This window comes from Mandrillus leucophaeus, unplaced genomic scaffold (genome assembly GCF_000951045.1).
Source record: "Mandrillus leucophaeus isolate KB7577 unplaced genomic scaffold, Mleu.le_1.0 Scaffold20, whole genome shotgun sequence".
Taxonomy (NCBI): Eukaryota; Metazoa; Chordata; class Mammalia; order Primates; family Cercopithecidae; genus Mandrillus; species Mandrillus leucophaeus.
In genome coordinates, this window is record NW_012102032.1 from 6,527,148 (window position 1) to 6,541,036 (window position 13,889).

General features: G+C 43.3%; 1 protein-coding gene across 3 annotated transcripts in view; it reads right to left on the bottom strand.

The window, feature by feature from the left end:
• The window catches only part of PCTP (phosphatidylcholine transfer protein), a 74,895-nt gene that overhangs the window by 41,975 nt on the left and 19,031 nt on the right, over window positions 1–13,889 (bottom strand). The window contains exons 2-6 of one of the 3 annotated variants that reach the window (XM_011979242.1): window positions 11,061–11,178; window positions 6,963–7,042; window positions 4,288–4,459; window positions 3,325–3,392; window positions 2,020–2,144 (exon numbers count right to left, since the gene is read on the bottom strand). In XM_011979242.1, the coding sequence (XP_011834632.1) occupies window positions 2,079–2,144; window positions 3,325–3,392; window positions 4,288–4,459; window positions 6,963–7,042; window positions 11,061–11,178 (504 nt within the window). In that variant the 3' untranslated portion in view covers window positions 2,020–2,078. Of the gene's footprint in view, window positions 1–2,019; window positions 2,145–2,387; window positions 2,873–3,324; window positions 3,393–4,287; window positions 4,460–6,962; window positions 7,043–11,060; window positions 11,179–13,889 lie in introns of those variants that run through there. The other 2 variants (XM_011979243.1, XM_011979241.1) reach the window with 2 other exon arrangements.

Here is a 13,889-nt window from a genome sequence, read left to right on the forward strand (position 1 = left end):
TCCTTTTTTTTTTTTTTTTTTTTACTTTTGGCACTTACTGTAGCTCAAGAGTTTTCAGTTTCCTACATAACCTCAGCTCGCGAGGACTGTCCACTACTCCAAATTAGCAAGTAAAAATGCTAAGAAGTCATAACTCCATTCATTACAGCAAATGCTGTGACCTTTTAAAATAAGTACCTTACCTAGAAACTGAGCATTCTTAGTATTTTCAGAGTTCTTAGCAAATTATTTAATGTTATTTAAAGAAATGGTTTACATGACACCATTTCATGCCAATTCTGTTTCAGTGACTATAATCTCAGTGCTTTTATTTAAAAGAATCTATTCATAAGATTTCGACTTGACTTCTATTAACAGGAGGCATTCAGATGTAGTTTATCTAGAATAGATTCCAGCTACATTACTGATAATGATATTTTAATGATAATTTTATGAGGCATTCACTTACTTGTATACTTCTATCCAGATGACCATAATGAGCAGGACATAGATAAGCAAATGTTTTAGATGGGCTCTAAATTACGGAATAGTGCAGGTCCTACTAGAAAGAAACATTGTCTTTTTTGTTTTGCTTGGCATGAGCCTAGGAAGACGCAAACCTACCTATTGCTGTTAGCGACAATGCTACCAGCAAATGCAGACCAATACTAAAAGATCTGAATTCTCATCTCAGTTTGAGCACCTGTATTGATCCCTACCTGAGGTTACCTACACCTGACCTTGCATATAAGTAAGCCCAAAATTACATTTTATGTTCAAATCTACAAATTAGGCTGAATATCACTTGCAGAGAAAGGAGATCTAACTGATGCATTCTCACAAAAGGAAGAAGGTAGGAAGGAAGTGGTACACAGGACAAGTAAAAACCACTCTATATTTATTCATTATAGAACACATTTTTCTTCCCAGAAAGAAAACAAACAGTCTGAGGTATCCCACGTTCATAAATCCCATTCTAGGGCTTTACATCCTGAATTTCTCTGTTATTAATCAAGGTTTAGTATCATTATACACAGTGATTAAAATTTTTCCCTGAGATCATCAAGGCTGTGCCTTTGACTATAGAAATACCTTACCCTACCAAAATTCAGGAGAAACCATAGAAAACTAAAAGTCTTTTCGGTGGTAGAAAAGGCAGATAACTTAGGCAGAATTCCTGAGAAAAAGATGCAGAGTCTTTAAGCCACCAGTTAAATTTTACCTGGCTGTGAACTGTTATCCCTTCTACATTTCTAAATACTCTGGAAGGAAAATTCATCTTATTGCATAGAAAGACACTTTTTCACAAGGCTATGCACAAAGCATCTTTGCTTTTGCTAGCTGCCACAGCCATCTTGATGCCTCAGTTTCCAGTAAAATCCAAAGCTTGAGAGGTACAGGCAGCCTTTCCCCAGTGACATATGGAAAAGAGAAAAAAAACAGACATGGATGATGACGAAAAATGTGGTTGTCATATTATGTGTCCCCCTCAGACCTGTGATACTTCTCCAAATGGTCTGGCATCATAATAGCTACTGATCCTCCACAAGTAGGAATGAGGAACGACTTACTGGATTATCACCTCAAATCCCAGCCTAATCAGCTCCACAGGGCATAAGGCAAATGGCCACTGGCACATGTTGTCCAGTTTGGGTGCACCGAAAGTCAGCTCTGAATGGAATGCCACTTCCAGCAGCCCCTCCCAAGTTGGAACAAATCACAAGCTGCAAAAGAGCCAGCCTGCCCAAATAGTCATTATTAAATTGTGTTGTGTCCCTCTGTCCAGCCATCCCCATAAAATTGCACAATGGAATGATTGTATTCCCTACTGAAGACTTCCCCTCCTAATAGTAAGCAAGCAAAGGTTTCCCTAGTCTGCCCCATATTGAATTGCAGAAGAAGGCAGCCCACCCCAAGATGCGGGGAGTGAGAAAGGAAGCAGGCGAGTGAGCTGGATGTCAGGCGAACATGCTTAGAAGGGACGTGGTAGAGTGTGTAGGCCTCCGAAGATGGAAACAGCAGGGGATGGCTGAGCAGCGGTGGGTGGTGGCACTTCCAGAGACATCATCCCATGGATGCAATGTTCCCAATTCTCTTTCTTAGGTGTTCTTGAGGTAGTTCTGACAGGCTCTTGCCATGTCTTTCAAGAAGTTAGGAACTCCATTCTGCAAAGGAAATGAGACTGTCATTTCTGTGTCTTCACAGTGGTTACTCTTGATTCTTTGGGATGTGGCAGAAGGTAAACAATGTTGGCTTTAGGGCTAACAAAAATGAATAGGCTCCGTAACTGGATTTCAACAGAATGTTGTTGCAGATGATGACAAAAAGTAGGACCCAGGACAAAAGGAACACCCGTCAACAGGAACTTCTGTTGCAAAAAGGCCTTATATGTTAGCTTTCTCTAGGAAAAAGCAAAGATGTTTCTGAAACAGTGTTTCTTGAAAAAAGAAAACACAAGAAATGGGGTTGGGCTGGACTGTTACATTCTTCCAAAGAAATGAGAGGAAGGACTTGCCTTACTGAATTAGGAAATGGTAAGGATTGGGGATCAAGGAGTAGGATATATGATTATTTAGTTCATGTTGAGCATTGGGCAAGACTTCTCCTGAATATTGTCTTATTTACTCCCCTTCTATGCAGTAGAAGACATCTATCTTCTTTTGTAAAAAGGAAGAAATGCATGGCTTCCTTAAATACAACAAGACAGTCAGTAGCAGAGCCAAGATTCAAAATTGCATCTGTTTGACTCCAAAGTTGATGTGCTTTTTCACTCTTCCAAGGAATCTGTTGACCTCTCAAGTAGTAGATCTCATGCAAAGCAGGCTGATGGTCCCCATAATGCCAGGCTCCTGGGCGGTCTCTAGTGATACAAACTACCACTGCAGTTCCCTCCCTTATAGAAAAACAAACAAACAAAAAAAGGCAAAAACAACAAAAGTGGAAGCTTCCCTCAGGCTTGGACACATCTGGTTGTCTCCAAGCCAGGTCAGTCTGTCTTATTCCCCAATAAGCTGAGGAATATAGGCTCCAAAGGCACTATTGCTCCTACCAGGAGCAGACTATTGTCCAGAGGTTCCAGAGAGTGATGCTGGCGGGGTCTTGGGGCACAAGCAGGGAGAAGCTGGCATTCCAAGCTGACAATTCTTTGTCTTTTGTCCCAGCCTCCGTCTTGGATGTTGGCAACCCCCAGCCCTAACCAGAGTCACTCAACCAAACTCTTCATAAAGAGCCTCATTACGCCTGAGACAATGTGTCTCTTCAGCCTGACAGCCCCAAGGGCTAAGTCAACATTTGTCAAACACACTCCCCCATCCCTCCCGCCTGCCCCGCCTCCTGGGATCTCACCTTGGCAGCCCAGTTAATGAGCCAGGACGGAATTTGGCCACCCGGGTTATCGAAGTAATACATGAAAACTAGAGAGGGAAAGAAAGGACAATTCAGAAAAAGCAAAAATACCAGAAAAAATACAGCAACAAAACTGTGCAAACTTTATATCTTCATATTCAAGCTCAGAAACTGCAGAGGGAGGTGGCATATATTTCAGATGGACTTCTCTCCACTGACTTCGCTTACGCATACTTAAATATAGGCACTTTTGAAAACACAGCCACAGACACATTTTGCTGCTATTTATTAAATACCTGGCAAGTGCTGGACACTTGAATATAGCCTCTCATTCAATTATTCTAGCAATCCTAAGGAGATGGTCAAATTAATCCCATTTTACAAATGATGAAACAGATACTCATGAAAATTAGGTGACATATTCAAGGTGACCATCTAGCTATGATTCAGATTTTTGCCTAGGACGCAAGGCCACACTCATTCTGGTAGAGCTGGTGGCCTCGCGCCCCACTCTCTGTCTGCAGCTTTCCTCCCTGGGGGCTGGAACTCAAGCTGGGCAGGTCTTGAGTCTCTGAGTTTGTACTGAGCTGGAGCTGAGATCTCCAAGACAAACCTGACAGCTTTCTTGCCTACCCTTAGGCCCAGTGTATGTATCTACAGGACCAGCTGGAAGTGAATTTCTAAACTCTCTGGCTTACTTATAATGGTCTGGTTTCATCCGGACAATCCATGAGTCTGGAGAAAATAGACTGGGTCAGAGTTAAACATCAACTTCATACTCTACTCAAGTTTGTTGGGGTGGAATGAGGCTCTCTCTAGGTGCCGATCCTGGTCTGCTCTGCACCTGTGCCTGTCCTCTGACCTTCAAGAATATGCTTCATGTACTCGACATGCCCCTCCATCAGCCTGGCCCTCCAGTGGGGACCCCTGGCTGGGTGCACTGACAGGCACCATGGGTTTTACCTTTGCTCCCCTTCTTGCCGTCACTCTCGATCGCCAGGCTCTGCTTGTATTGCTTCACCCGGATCACCCCAGACCTCTCGACAAGCTGAGGCACGGAGGTGCTCTGGGCCAGGACCACGTGGATCTTCCGCCCTTCCACGTCCAGGTCTCGCCGCTGCCGGAGGTAGACATACTGCATGGCCAGTCAAGGCAAGACACCAATGCCAGCATTGTAGACAGACAGAAGGAAAGTGCCACAAGCTGGAAGCAAAGGGAGGTAATTCTGTGCCTCCCACTTGGCATTTGCTCCCTTCTACTGCTAGTTCACTTACCTGCCCTGTCTCCCTACCTGCACTGCAAGACTATGCCTCACACCACCTAGCGTTCTCACCTAAGAGCATGCATTACTTACCTGTGAGTGGTTTTAATTATGTGAGGAAACCACTTTTCTCCAAGAAGGCACTAGGAGATGACAGAGGAATGGTCACTTAGCAGCTGTGTGGTCCTAGGTAAGCTACTCAGCCTTGCTGAGACTCAGATTCCCTATGTAGGAAAGGGAGTAACACTGCCTTCCAGACAGGCTTGGTGAGGCCATTAGAGAAAGACCTGGGCAGAATAAGCACTCGACAGAAAATGGTGTCATTCCTTTTTGTTCTGGCCCCACCCAATGCTCTAATTACTGACCTCTATGCATAGTAAATGATCAAGCAATGTTACAACTGATGACCACAGGAAGACATGGGACCACCTGAATATTTCATAGGCAGATGCCCTCTCTGGGCTAACACTAGTTCACCAAGAATAACAAAGCCATTTCATGTCCATCAGCCTTGACAGAAGAACCCTTAAGTTTACGGCACTATTCTAGGGAGGATAATGAAAGTCTATGACGCCACAGGAATCACTACTTATCGAGCCCTTATCATGTAACATCATGCACTTGAAATAAAGCTTAAATTTCGATCCGTACAAAGACCCTGTGAGTTTGTATGAGTATCCCCACACTACAGATGACAAAAGTGAGGCTCGGAGAGGAAAAGAACCTTGCCAAAAATCCCACATTCCAGCCGAAGTGATGAAACCTGAATTTTTATCCCAGATCTGGCTCCAAAACCTACTTAGAATTTCATAGCTGGATGAGGCTCAGATATTTAGTTTGTTAGTTACACTTTCATACAACAGAATTTTGGGTTTCATACTCAAAGGAATCAAAAACCTAAAAGAATCAAAAAGTCACTACGCACAACACAATGACACTTACTATAACACAGCAGCCGTTTCAGCCCCCAGCCACCTCAGTGTCTTTTTTTTTTTTTGAGATAGAGTCTCACCCAGACCGGAGTGGGGTGTCGCAATCTTGGTTCACTGCAACCTCCACCTCCTGGGTTCAAGTGATCCTCCCACCTCAGCCTCCGGAATAGCTGGGATTGCAGGCGCCCACCACATCCAGCTAATTTTTTTTTTGTATTTTTAATAGAGACGGGGTTTCTCCATGTTGGCCAGGCTGATCTCGAACTCTGACATCAAGTGATCTGCCCACTTTGGACTCCCAAAGTGTTGGGATTACAGGCGTGAGTCACCGCGTTCAGCCCCACCTCGTGTCTTGACAGCGCCCCCTGTTGCCCCACCCTCACACTGGACAGTCTCTCTCTCCATGCTCTTATGTACTGGTGAGTGAAGTTCTTAAATGTTTCAGGAAAGAGAAGATGTTGATTTGTCTCTGGGTTCCTTTCTCCTACAGCTTTTAGTTTTTCCTTTTAGCAAATATTGTTCCACTCTCTCCCCCAACTTTCTCAGCTCATGTGATAGATATCATCTGATACTCCACCGAGGAAGAATTACCTTGATATAGTGATTCAAATTTGGCAGAACACCTTTGAAGGGTTGGCAGTTTATCTAATTCAGCGGCTTCCAAACTTTTTTTTGACTCCACGGGACCCTTTGCTAAAAGGATCTTATATGGAAATTGAATCTGTAAAACACCTCGCTGCTGGGATTGAAGAGGATGGTGAAGGAGACAAAATCTTACCTAGGAGTCATCCTACCTCCATCCTACCCACCTCCAAAATTCCATCCTAGCCCCCCAGCTTAGTCCTAAGGGGGCTTCTGAAAACCTTACAGTGCCAGCCAAGCCTCCCTACATTTCATCCAACTGCTTCATTTCATAAACAAGGACATTGAGAGGAAGACGCTTACAGTCAGTGTCTAGAGCCAGCAATCAAGGAGGGATTGCTGTGGGGTCTACTGAGATGGGGGAGGCGGAGAGAGCTGGAAATGCAGGGGCCTGAGTTCCAGCACCCACTCTGCCACTAACCACCTATGTGCCCCTGGGAGCCCTTTTTTTCCCTGTAGACTGAGGGAGCTGTATCAAGCACTCTTTCTAAAAAGTTCCTTCCAGGTCCCCAATTTTGTTGCCTGACAATTTCAAGGCCTAGGAAACTTCTTAGGAAAGTAAGAGCTGCTCTCCAGTGACCATAATTACAGACACTCCATGTGGTCGGGCCCAGAAATCACACTCTGAGCTCTCCAAACACCACACAAGAAGCAACATCTTTAGCAGATGCTGCTGCAAGAATCAGAGACAATATTGTCTGTGCCTGCTGAGAAACCAGCTCTACCTCTCTGCAATAGACTGCAGCTGAGGAACACAGAAACACTTAGAAGGCCAGGGAATGAGTACCTTGTGGAAAGGATACGTCTCTGTTGGACATGGGAAAAGGGTACTTCACTTCCCAGTAGACCACAGTCTGTCCATTGCATTCTTGTTCATAGAGTTCTAAAGGAGAGCAAAAGAAGTTAATGCATCTGGAAGCCGTTTTAGCTACAACTAATAAGATGACCTCTTAGGCCAAGCACAGTGGCTCATGCCTGTAATCCCAGCACTTTTTGAGGCCAAGGTAAGTGGATTGCTTAAGTCCAGGAGTTCAAGACCAGCCTGGGCAATATGGTGAAACCCCATCTCTCTCTAAAACAAACAAAAAAAAAAGCAAAAAAATCAGCCAGGCATGGTGGTGCATGTCTGTAGTCCCAGCTACTCTAGAGGCTGAGGTAGGAGGATCATCCAAGCCTAGGAGGTCAAAGTTGCAGTGAGCCAAGCCATGATTGCACCACTGCACTCCAGCCTGGGTGACAGAATGACACCATGTCTCAAGAAAAAAAAAAAAAAAAAATAACCTCTTAGGGTATGATAAACCACTAACTCATAAGGTATAAAATTCTAGAAATAAGTCAAACCGATTAATTTGCACTGAAAACTTATTGCCTAAGAAGCCAACAAATCTTGTCCATTCTATAGCATAAATAATATTCTTGATATTTATTTTAATGCAATGAAATAAAATCAGACATCAAAAAAAATAGTCAGAGGTTTAAAATTCAGGATAACCACCAGATGTCACTAGAGTACCAATAGTTTTGCTTCTGAGCCCTTTAATTCCCCTTTAGGATTCCTTGACCCATTACAGCTAACCTGGAACTGAGTCACCCAGTCTAACACATTCATAGGTCGGAAATGAAGGTTCCAGAATGAGCAACGTCCTTCTTAAATAGTTAGAGATCAGCAGAACTGTGGCTTACCCCAAGTTTCTTTCTTCTCTCCCATGTTTCTTTGCACTATGCCACAGCTAGGGTGACCGAATTTCCCTAATAATCCTTTCATCTTACTATTATGTGCAAACAGCAGCCAACTCTTGGAGTGAGATAGCAAAGAAATTTAATGGCATGCACACCCTCTGTCCCCAGACTGTGCTGTGCAGTAAACTTCTTTCCACCTCCAGTTACAGAAGGAGCCCAAAGTCCTTGGAGGAGATGCTAAGGAGGGAAAATTTAGCTTTTGAAAAAAAATCTATTAGAAGCACACTGCAGATTAAGGAGCGTGCCAGCCCATTATGGTCACAGGAGGCTGATGAGAGTCCTTAAAGGAAAGGGAGAAGTGGACCTCTGTTGCTTTTACATGCTCAGCATTAATCCCCCCTTGAACATCTCAGTTTTCCTTCAGGGCATCACCCTTCCCCTACTTCTCAGCTGCATGGTTTCAGCAAGACTGACTCTGCAGTAATTTCAGGGCTGGGAAAATGAGCAAGACATGGCCATGGTGACTAATTCAGGGATGGCAGATCTGTCCAGAGTCGTAGTTAGTCACTCTAGCAAGTTGAGAGCAAAAAGTGATTTAGTAAAGCTCTTGGATGGACCAGAGTGAGATTCCCAACCTCAGCACTGTTCCAGCAAAGCCTAACTGCTGCTTCCACTGGATCAGAACCCAGAGTAAAAGCTGTTGATGTTGGGGAGCAAACATCAAAGTCTCAGCAGTTGTTTGCCCTAAATCAGATGCCTTCACTGGTCACTGAAAAATGGATCTTCCATGCTGCCTGCTTCCTCGCGTGTCTCTTTTCCAAATTGAAGCCACATGTGGGTCTTATTGGCAGAGTCTATGTCACATGACTGTATCTTGGCTGCAAGGGAGGCCTGGACAGACAGTGTCTGGCTGTTCCCTTGGATAGGTAAGCATCCCACTGCCCCCTAAATAGGAAGGGTATTTGAGAATGCTAAGTTGCCGAAAACCATGATGAATGTCCACAGAAAATAAGCACAAACTCCAAGCTGAGCTGACAAGAGCCAATCCTGGCATCTGGCTGCCATCCCTAGAAAAGTAGAATTCTCTTTCCTCTGGGGTTATTTGTTTTTTTTTTTTTTTTTGAGACGGAGTCTCGCTGTGTCTCCCAGGCTGGAGTGCAGTGGCGTGATCTCGGCTCACTGCAAGCTCCGCCTCCCGGGTTCACGCCATTCTCCCGCCTCAGCCTCCCAAGTAGCTGAGACTACAGGCGCCCGCCACCTCGCCCGGCTAGTTTTTTGTATTTTTAGTAGAGACGGGGTTTCACCATGTTAGCCAGGATAGTCTCGATCTCCTGACCTCGTGATCCACCCGCCTCGGCCTCCCAAAGTGCTGGGATTACAGGCTTGAGCCACCGCGCCCGGCTCCTCTGGGGTTATTTGTATGGTTAGAATATAAACCTGGATTTTCTGGTGGACATCTTGGCCATGACATAAGAATCTGCCTAGGAATTAGATCAACACAGAAGAAAACAGAGTGTAGAGATAGAGAAAGAAACGATCCTGATGAAATTATTTAAGTTCCCTGTTGCAGCTGTCCTCAAAGTTAGAAACACCTGGACTTTTTTTCAGTGCCATGAACTAATAAACTCATTTTTCTCTTCTTACGCTGTCTTTAGTTGGCTTTCTGTTACTTGCCGCCAAGAGTCTTGACTAAAGGCTTTATGTGCCTTTGGCTAGTTCCATAGCTCCATTCCACTATGACCGGGTTGGCAGAGGCTACTCCAGCTCTAAGTGGCAGGAGAATTCCCTGTGTGATGTCTTTCATAACGCAACACTTACAGGGAAAAGTCTAAGACCCATAGCCTGGTCACCATGGTAGGCCCTGGAAGATCTGGACCCAACAGCTGCCCTAGTTCACCTAGTAGTAGAAGAACCTACCCTAGCTCTTTGACTACTACTAGTACTAGTTCTATTAGCTAATTCTACTAGTACAACAGTACTAGCAATAGTAGTAGTAGAACTAGTACTAACAGTAGTTGAAGACCTAGGATAGGTTCTCTTACTCCAACCAACCCAACACCACCAAACTGCTGGTGGCTGTTGAACATATTGCTTCATGCTTTCCTGACTATACTAATGCTGATCCCTGGGCCTAGAATGCCCTTCACCAGTCATCCCATCACTCTCTCACCTCCTCACATACATGTATTCTTCTCTGTTTGGAAAATTTTGATTCAACTCTCAAACCAAAACTTGGATCGCACCTCCTCCCCTTTCATGACAACGTAGACACATGCGAGGATCACACAACTTAAAAGTGACAGCAAAGGAGCCTCAAGAGCAAACTGTGGGGAGGGTCTAAGACTATGTAAGGAGCAAGTCCTAGCAATAGCAAAAGTGCATTTCAGTCCCACATTTAAAATGCTTTTGTTTCAAAATTTAATAGGAAGCACTATGTAGTAGAAGTTAACTTTATTTTTTTTCTACTGGCAAGAATAAATAAAAAGAGATTATACCTTTTTTTTTTTTTTTTTTTTGAGACAGGGTCTCCCTCTGTTGCCCATGCTGAAGTGCAGTCTTGGCTCACTGCGACCTCTGCCTCTTGGGTTCAAGCAATTCTTAGTGCCTCAGCCTCTTGAGTAGCTGGGACTACAGGCATGCGTCACCATGCCCAGCTAGGTTTTGTATTTTTAGTAGAGACAGGATTTCACCATGCTGGCCAGGCTGGTCTCAAACTCCTGGCCTCAAGTTATCTGCCCGCCTCAGCCTTCCCAAGTGCTGGGATTACAAGCATGAGTCACTGCACCTGGTCAGAATAGATCTACGTTCTAATGATTTGGGGAAAAAAAAAAAGTGCTGGGTGCAGTGGCTCATGCCTGTAATCCCAGCTCTTTGGGAGGCCGAGACAGGCAGATCACCTGAGGTCAGGAGTTCAAGACCAGCCTGACCAACATGGAGAAACCAAAGATAACAAAGATACAAAAATTAGCTGAGTGTGGTGGCACATGCCTGTAATCCCAGCTACTCAGGAGGCTGAGGCAGGAGAATCGCTTGAACCCGGGAAGGGGAGGTTGCAGTGGGCTGAGATTACACCACTGCACTTCACCCTGGGCTACAAGAGTGAAACTGTGTCTCAAACAAACAAAAAGCCTCTGGAAAGCAAAGACGACCTATAAATTTGCCTTGACAGTACAACTGTGTCTCAAAAAAAAAAAAAACAAAAAAAAGCAAGCATCACTCACCTTTAACGTACTGGTCCCATTGTTTTCTGTAGTCTAAGTCCATATAGACGTCTGCCAGTAGAGTTGGTGAGCAGTCCTCCAGAACACCAAAGACTTTATATTCATAAAGTCCAGTCTTCTATAAAAACAGAACAGGTAGAAATGTCTATTGGTTCCCAAGTTGAGAGAAAGCTGGATTCCACATCATATGAAAAGCAGCTGATGATGGAGTTCATGCCACACCAAACACTGACCTCCTCTGTGGTCTTGGTGACACAATGGTAAAAAAGCAGGTGCAGGCCCTACTCTCAGGGATCTTAAATTCAGGTAGGCAGCAGTGCTAGAGATAGCTATGAGTGCCATCCAGGTAATTTAAATAGGGTAAGAAGAGTTGTGTGATAAATGGTGCCTTGCAAGGGCAGGGATGGGGAGGACATCTATGTAATCAGGTGATCAGGAAAGGCCTCTATGAGAGTTAACATTTATCAGAGCATCTTGTTCCAAATGCTAGAAGAAGCCAGCCATAGGAAGATAGGAAAAGCCCGTTCCTGGTAGAAGGAAGGTCCTCAGATTGATGGGTTGGCATCTTTAAAGAACCTGGGGTCTGGAGAACTCTGGATAAAAGAGAGAGTGGCAGAAGCTGAGTTTACAGAGGTTGTCAGGGCTGGACCCCAAGGACTTTGGAAACCAGGGTAAGAGGTAAAGATTTTATTCTCATTGCTATGGAAAACTAATGGATGGCTTTAAACAGAGGGATGACCAGATTTGATTCAGAATTCAGTTTAAGAATGACCCAATCAAATTAATTTTTTAAAGGTGATTCTTGCTGCTTGGTAGAAAATAGATCATAAGAGAACAAGGAGATGGGTGAGAAGACCAGTGCAATAGTTCAGATAAGAGATGATGGTGATTTGAACAAGGAGGTAACAACAGTGATGGCAAGGAGTCAGTGATTTAAGGATACATTTTGGAGGTAAAGTAAAAAGGAATTGTTGATAGATCCTGGGGAAAGGGAAAGCAAAGAATCGAGGATAACTTTTATAACCCAAGTTGGGCAGATGGGAATGCCATCTTCTAAGATAGAAAAAACTTAGAGAAGAGGTGATTGGTGGGCTTTGGGCATAATTAAGAGTTCTCTTTTGAACAAGTTGAGGTTAAGACGTTTATTAAGCATCCAAGTAAGGGTGTCACATAGGCAGCTACAGTTCTCGGGAGAGGTTAAATTTAAATAGCCATGTGGCATAGTGAAACCCAACACATTGTTTTATCAATTCCAAGACAGAATCTTTCAACAACTGCTTCTTTTTGATTCTGCATAAAAGACTGAAAATGAAAAACAAAAGAAATCTGCTTCAAATCATGTAAGTTCCTTTTATTTGGAAAAAGGCCTTTCTAGATTCCAAATGGTAAGAGAGTTCCTTGTTTTCTTGGTAAGCCATGTGCTTGTCCATGAGGGTCCTGGCCTAGAGTTGCCCCAGCACACATTTCACTCTCTGTACGGTGGCAACTTAAAATTCCTGACCCTCAGCTCTGCCTAAAGGCTCTATTATTAAAATTAAAGCAATGACTGTTAGATTAATTTCAACAAAAAGGCAAATAAACAAATGAACAAACATGAACTTTTGGATGAACTCTCGCGTCCATGTGCTAAGGTCGTGTTACTGGTTAATCGTGCACGAATGAAGCCCTCTCCTTAAACACTGTGCCATGGGCTAAGGGGAAGTCAAGGAATAAACATGCTGAATCTTTCTAGAGATCCTGAAGCTTTAAGGGTCATCCGGTGGTATAACCTAGGGATAAATACATCTCGGTTTAGGAATCTTAGATGTATGTGAAAGTACCTGGCAAAAAATGAACGTAAAATTGAAATGGAATCCATAAGAATCTTCCAGCTCTAAAACCATGTGATTTTATACCAAGAATTTCCAACCAGCAAATATCAAACTAGTCTATCTGAACCCCTTATGTGTCATGCCATGGATGCCCCAGTTAGAAGGGCAGACCTCAGGGTCCAATGAGAAATGTCAGGAAGATAAACATCTTACCTCTCTTGCCCTCTCCCCTCACACACACACAAGAGAACTTAGTAAGGATTTATATATACCCACACATTTACACTTATACACACTTGTTTTCATCAATAGGCTTTAGAAGGGAGACAACCAGCAATTATTCAAGAATATTGAGGCCTTGTTTTCTACACATTCTAAGCAAAAATAATTCTTATGTGTTAAGATAATGACCTCCTCAACCTTTAAATAAGTTAGCATTGGATATCTGCATAAATTAAGACACACTGTTCCCTTAAACTGGTTCCCTTCTTCTCCTAAATGTAGTTACAACCCTTAGTGACTTCCATCCTGTTATATGGCACAGAAAAAAAGAACAGAAAGTTCTCGAGGAAGAGAAAAATAGAACAACCATGATTTGCGTGAATACAGAAGAATGAACTATTGTGACAACTTCCTTTAAACATTCCCTTTGAGGCAGGACTGAGCAATGCCAGAGCTCCAGAGGAACCAAATGGTCAATAACACGGCAACACCTTTCCTACTTCATTAATACAATGTTCAAGTGCTGGACAGCCTGGTCCGCATTCTCCAATCAAAGCATTTTCTCACCCATTATGTCTTTTTAAAAAGGATCTCAGTAACCACACTCATTTTTACTTCATATTTTAAAAAATAGAGTTTTTTACAATTAAAAAGATTATAAAAATGACAAAAAGAATTTTTAAAAAGTGACATGTAACCCCATAATCCAAAAATATCTACTGATAATATTTGACATATTTCCTTTAAGTAAATAAATATATCTGTAAGTTATCAAATGGGAATCATATGGTATAAA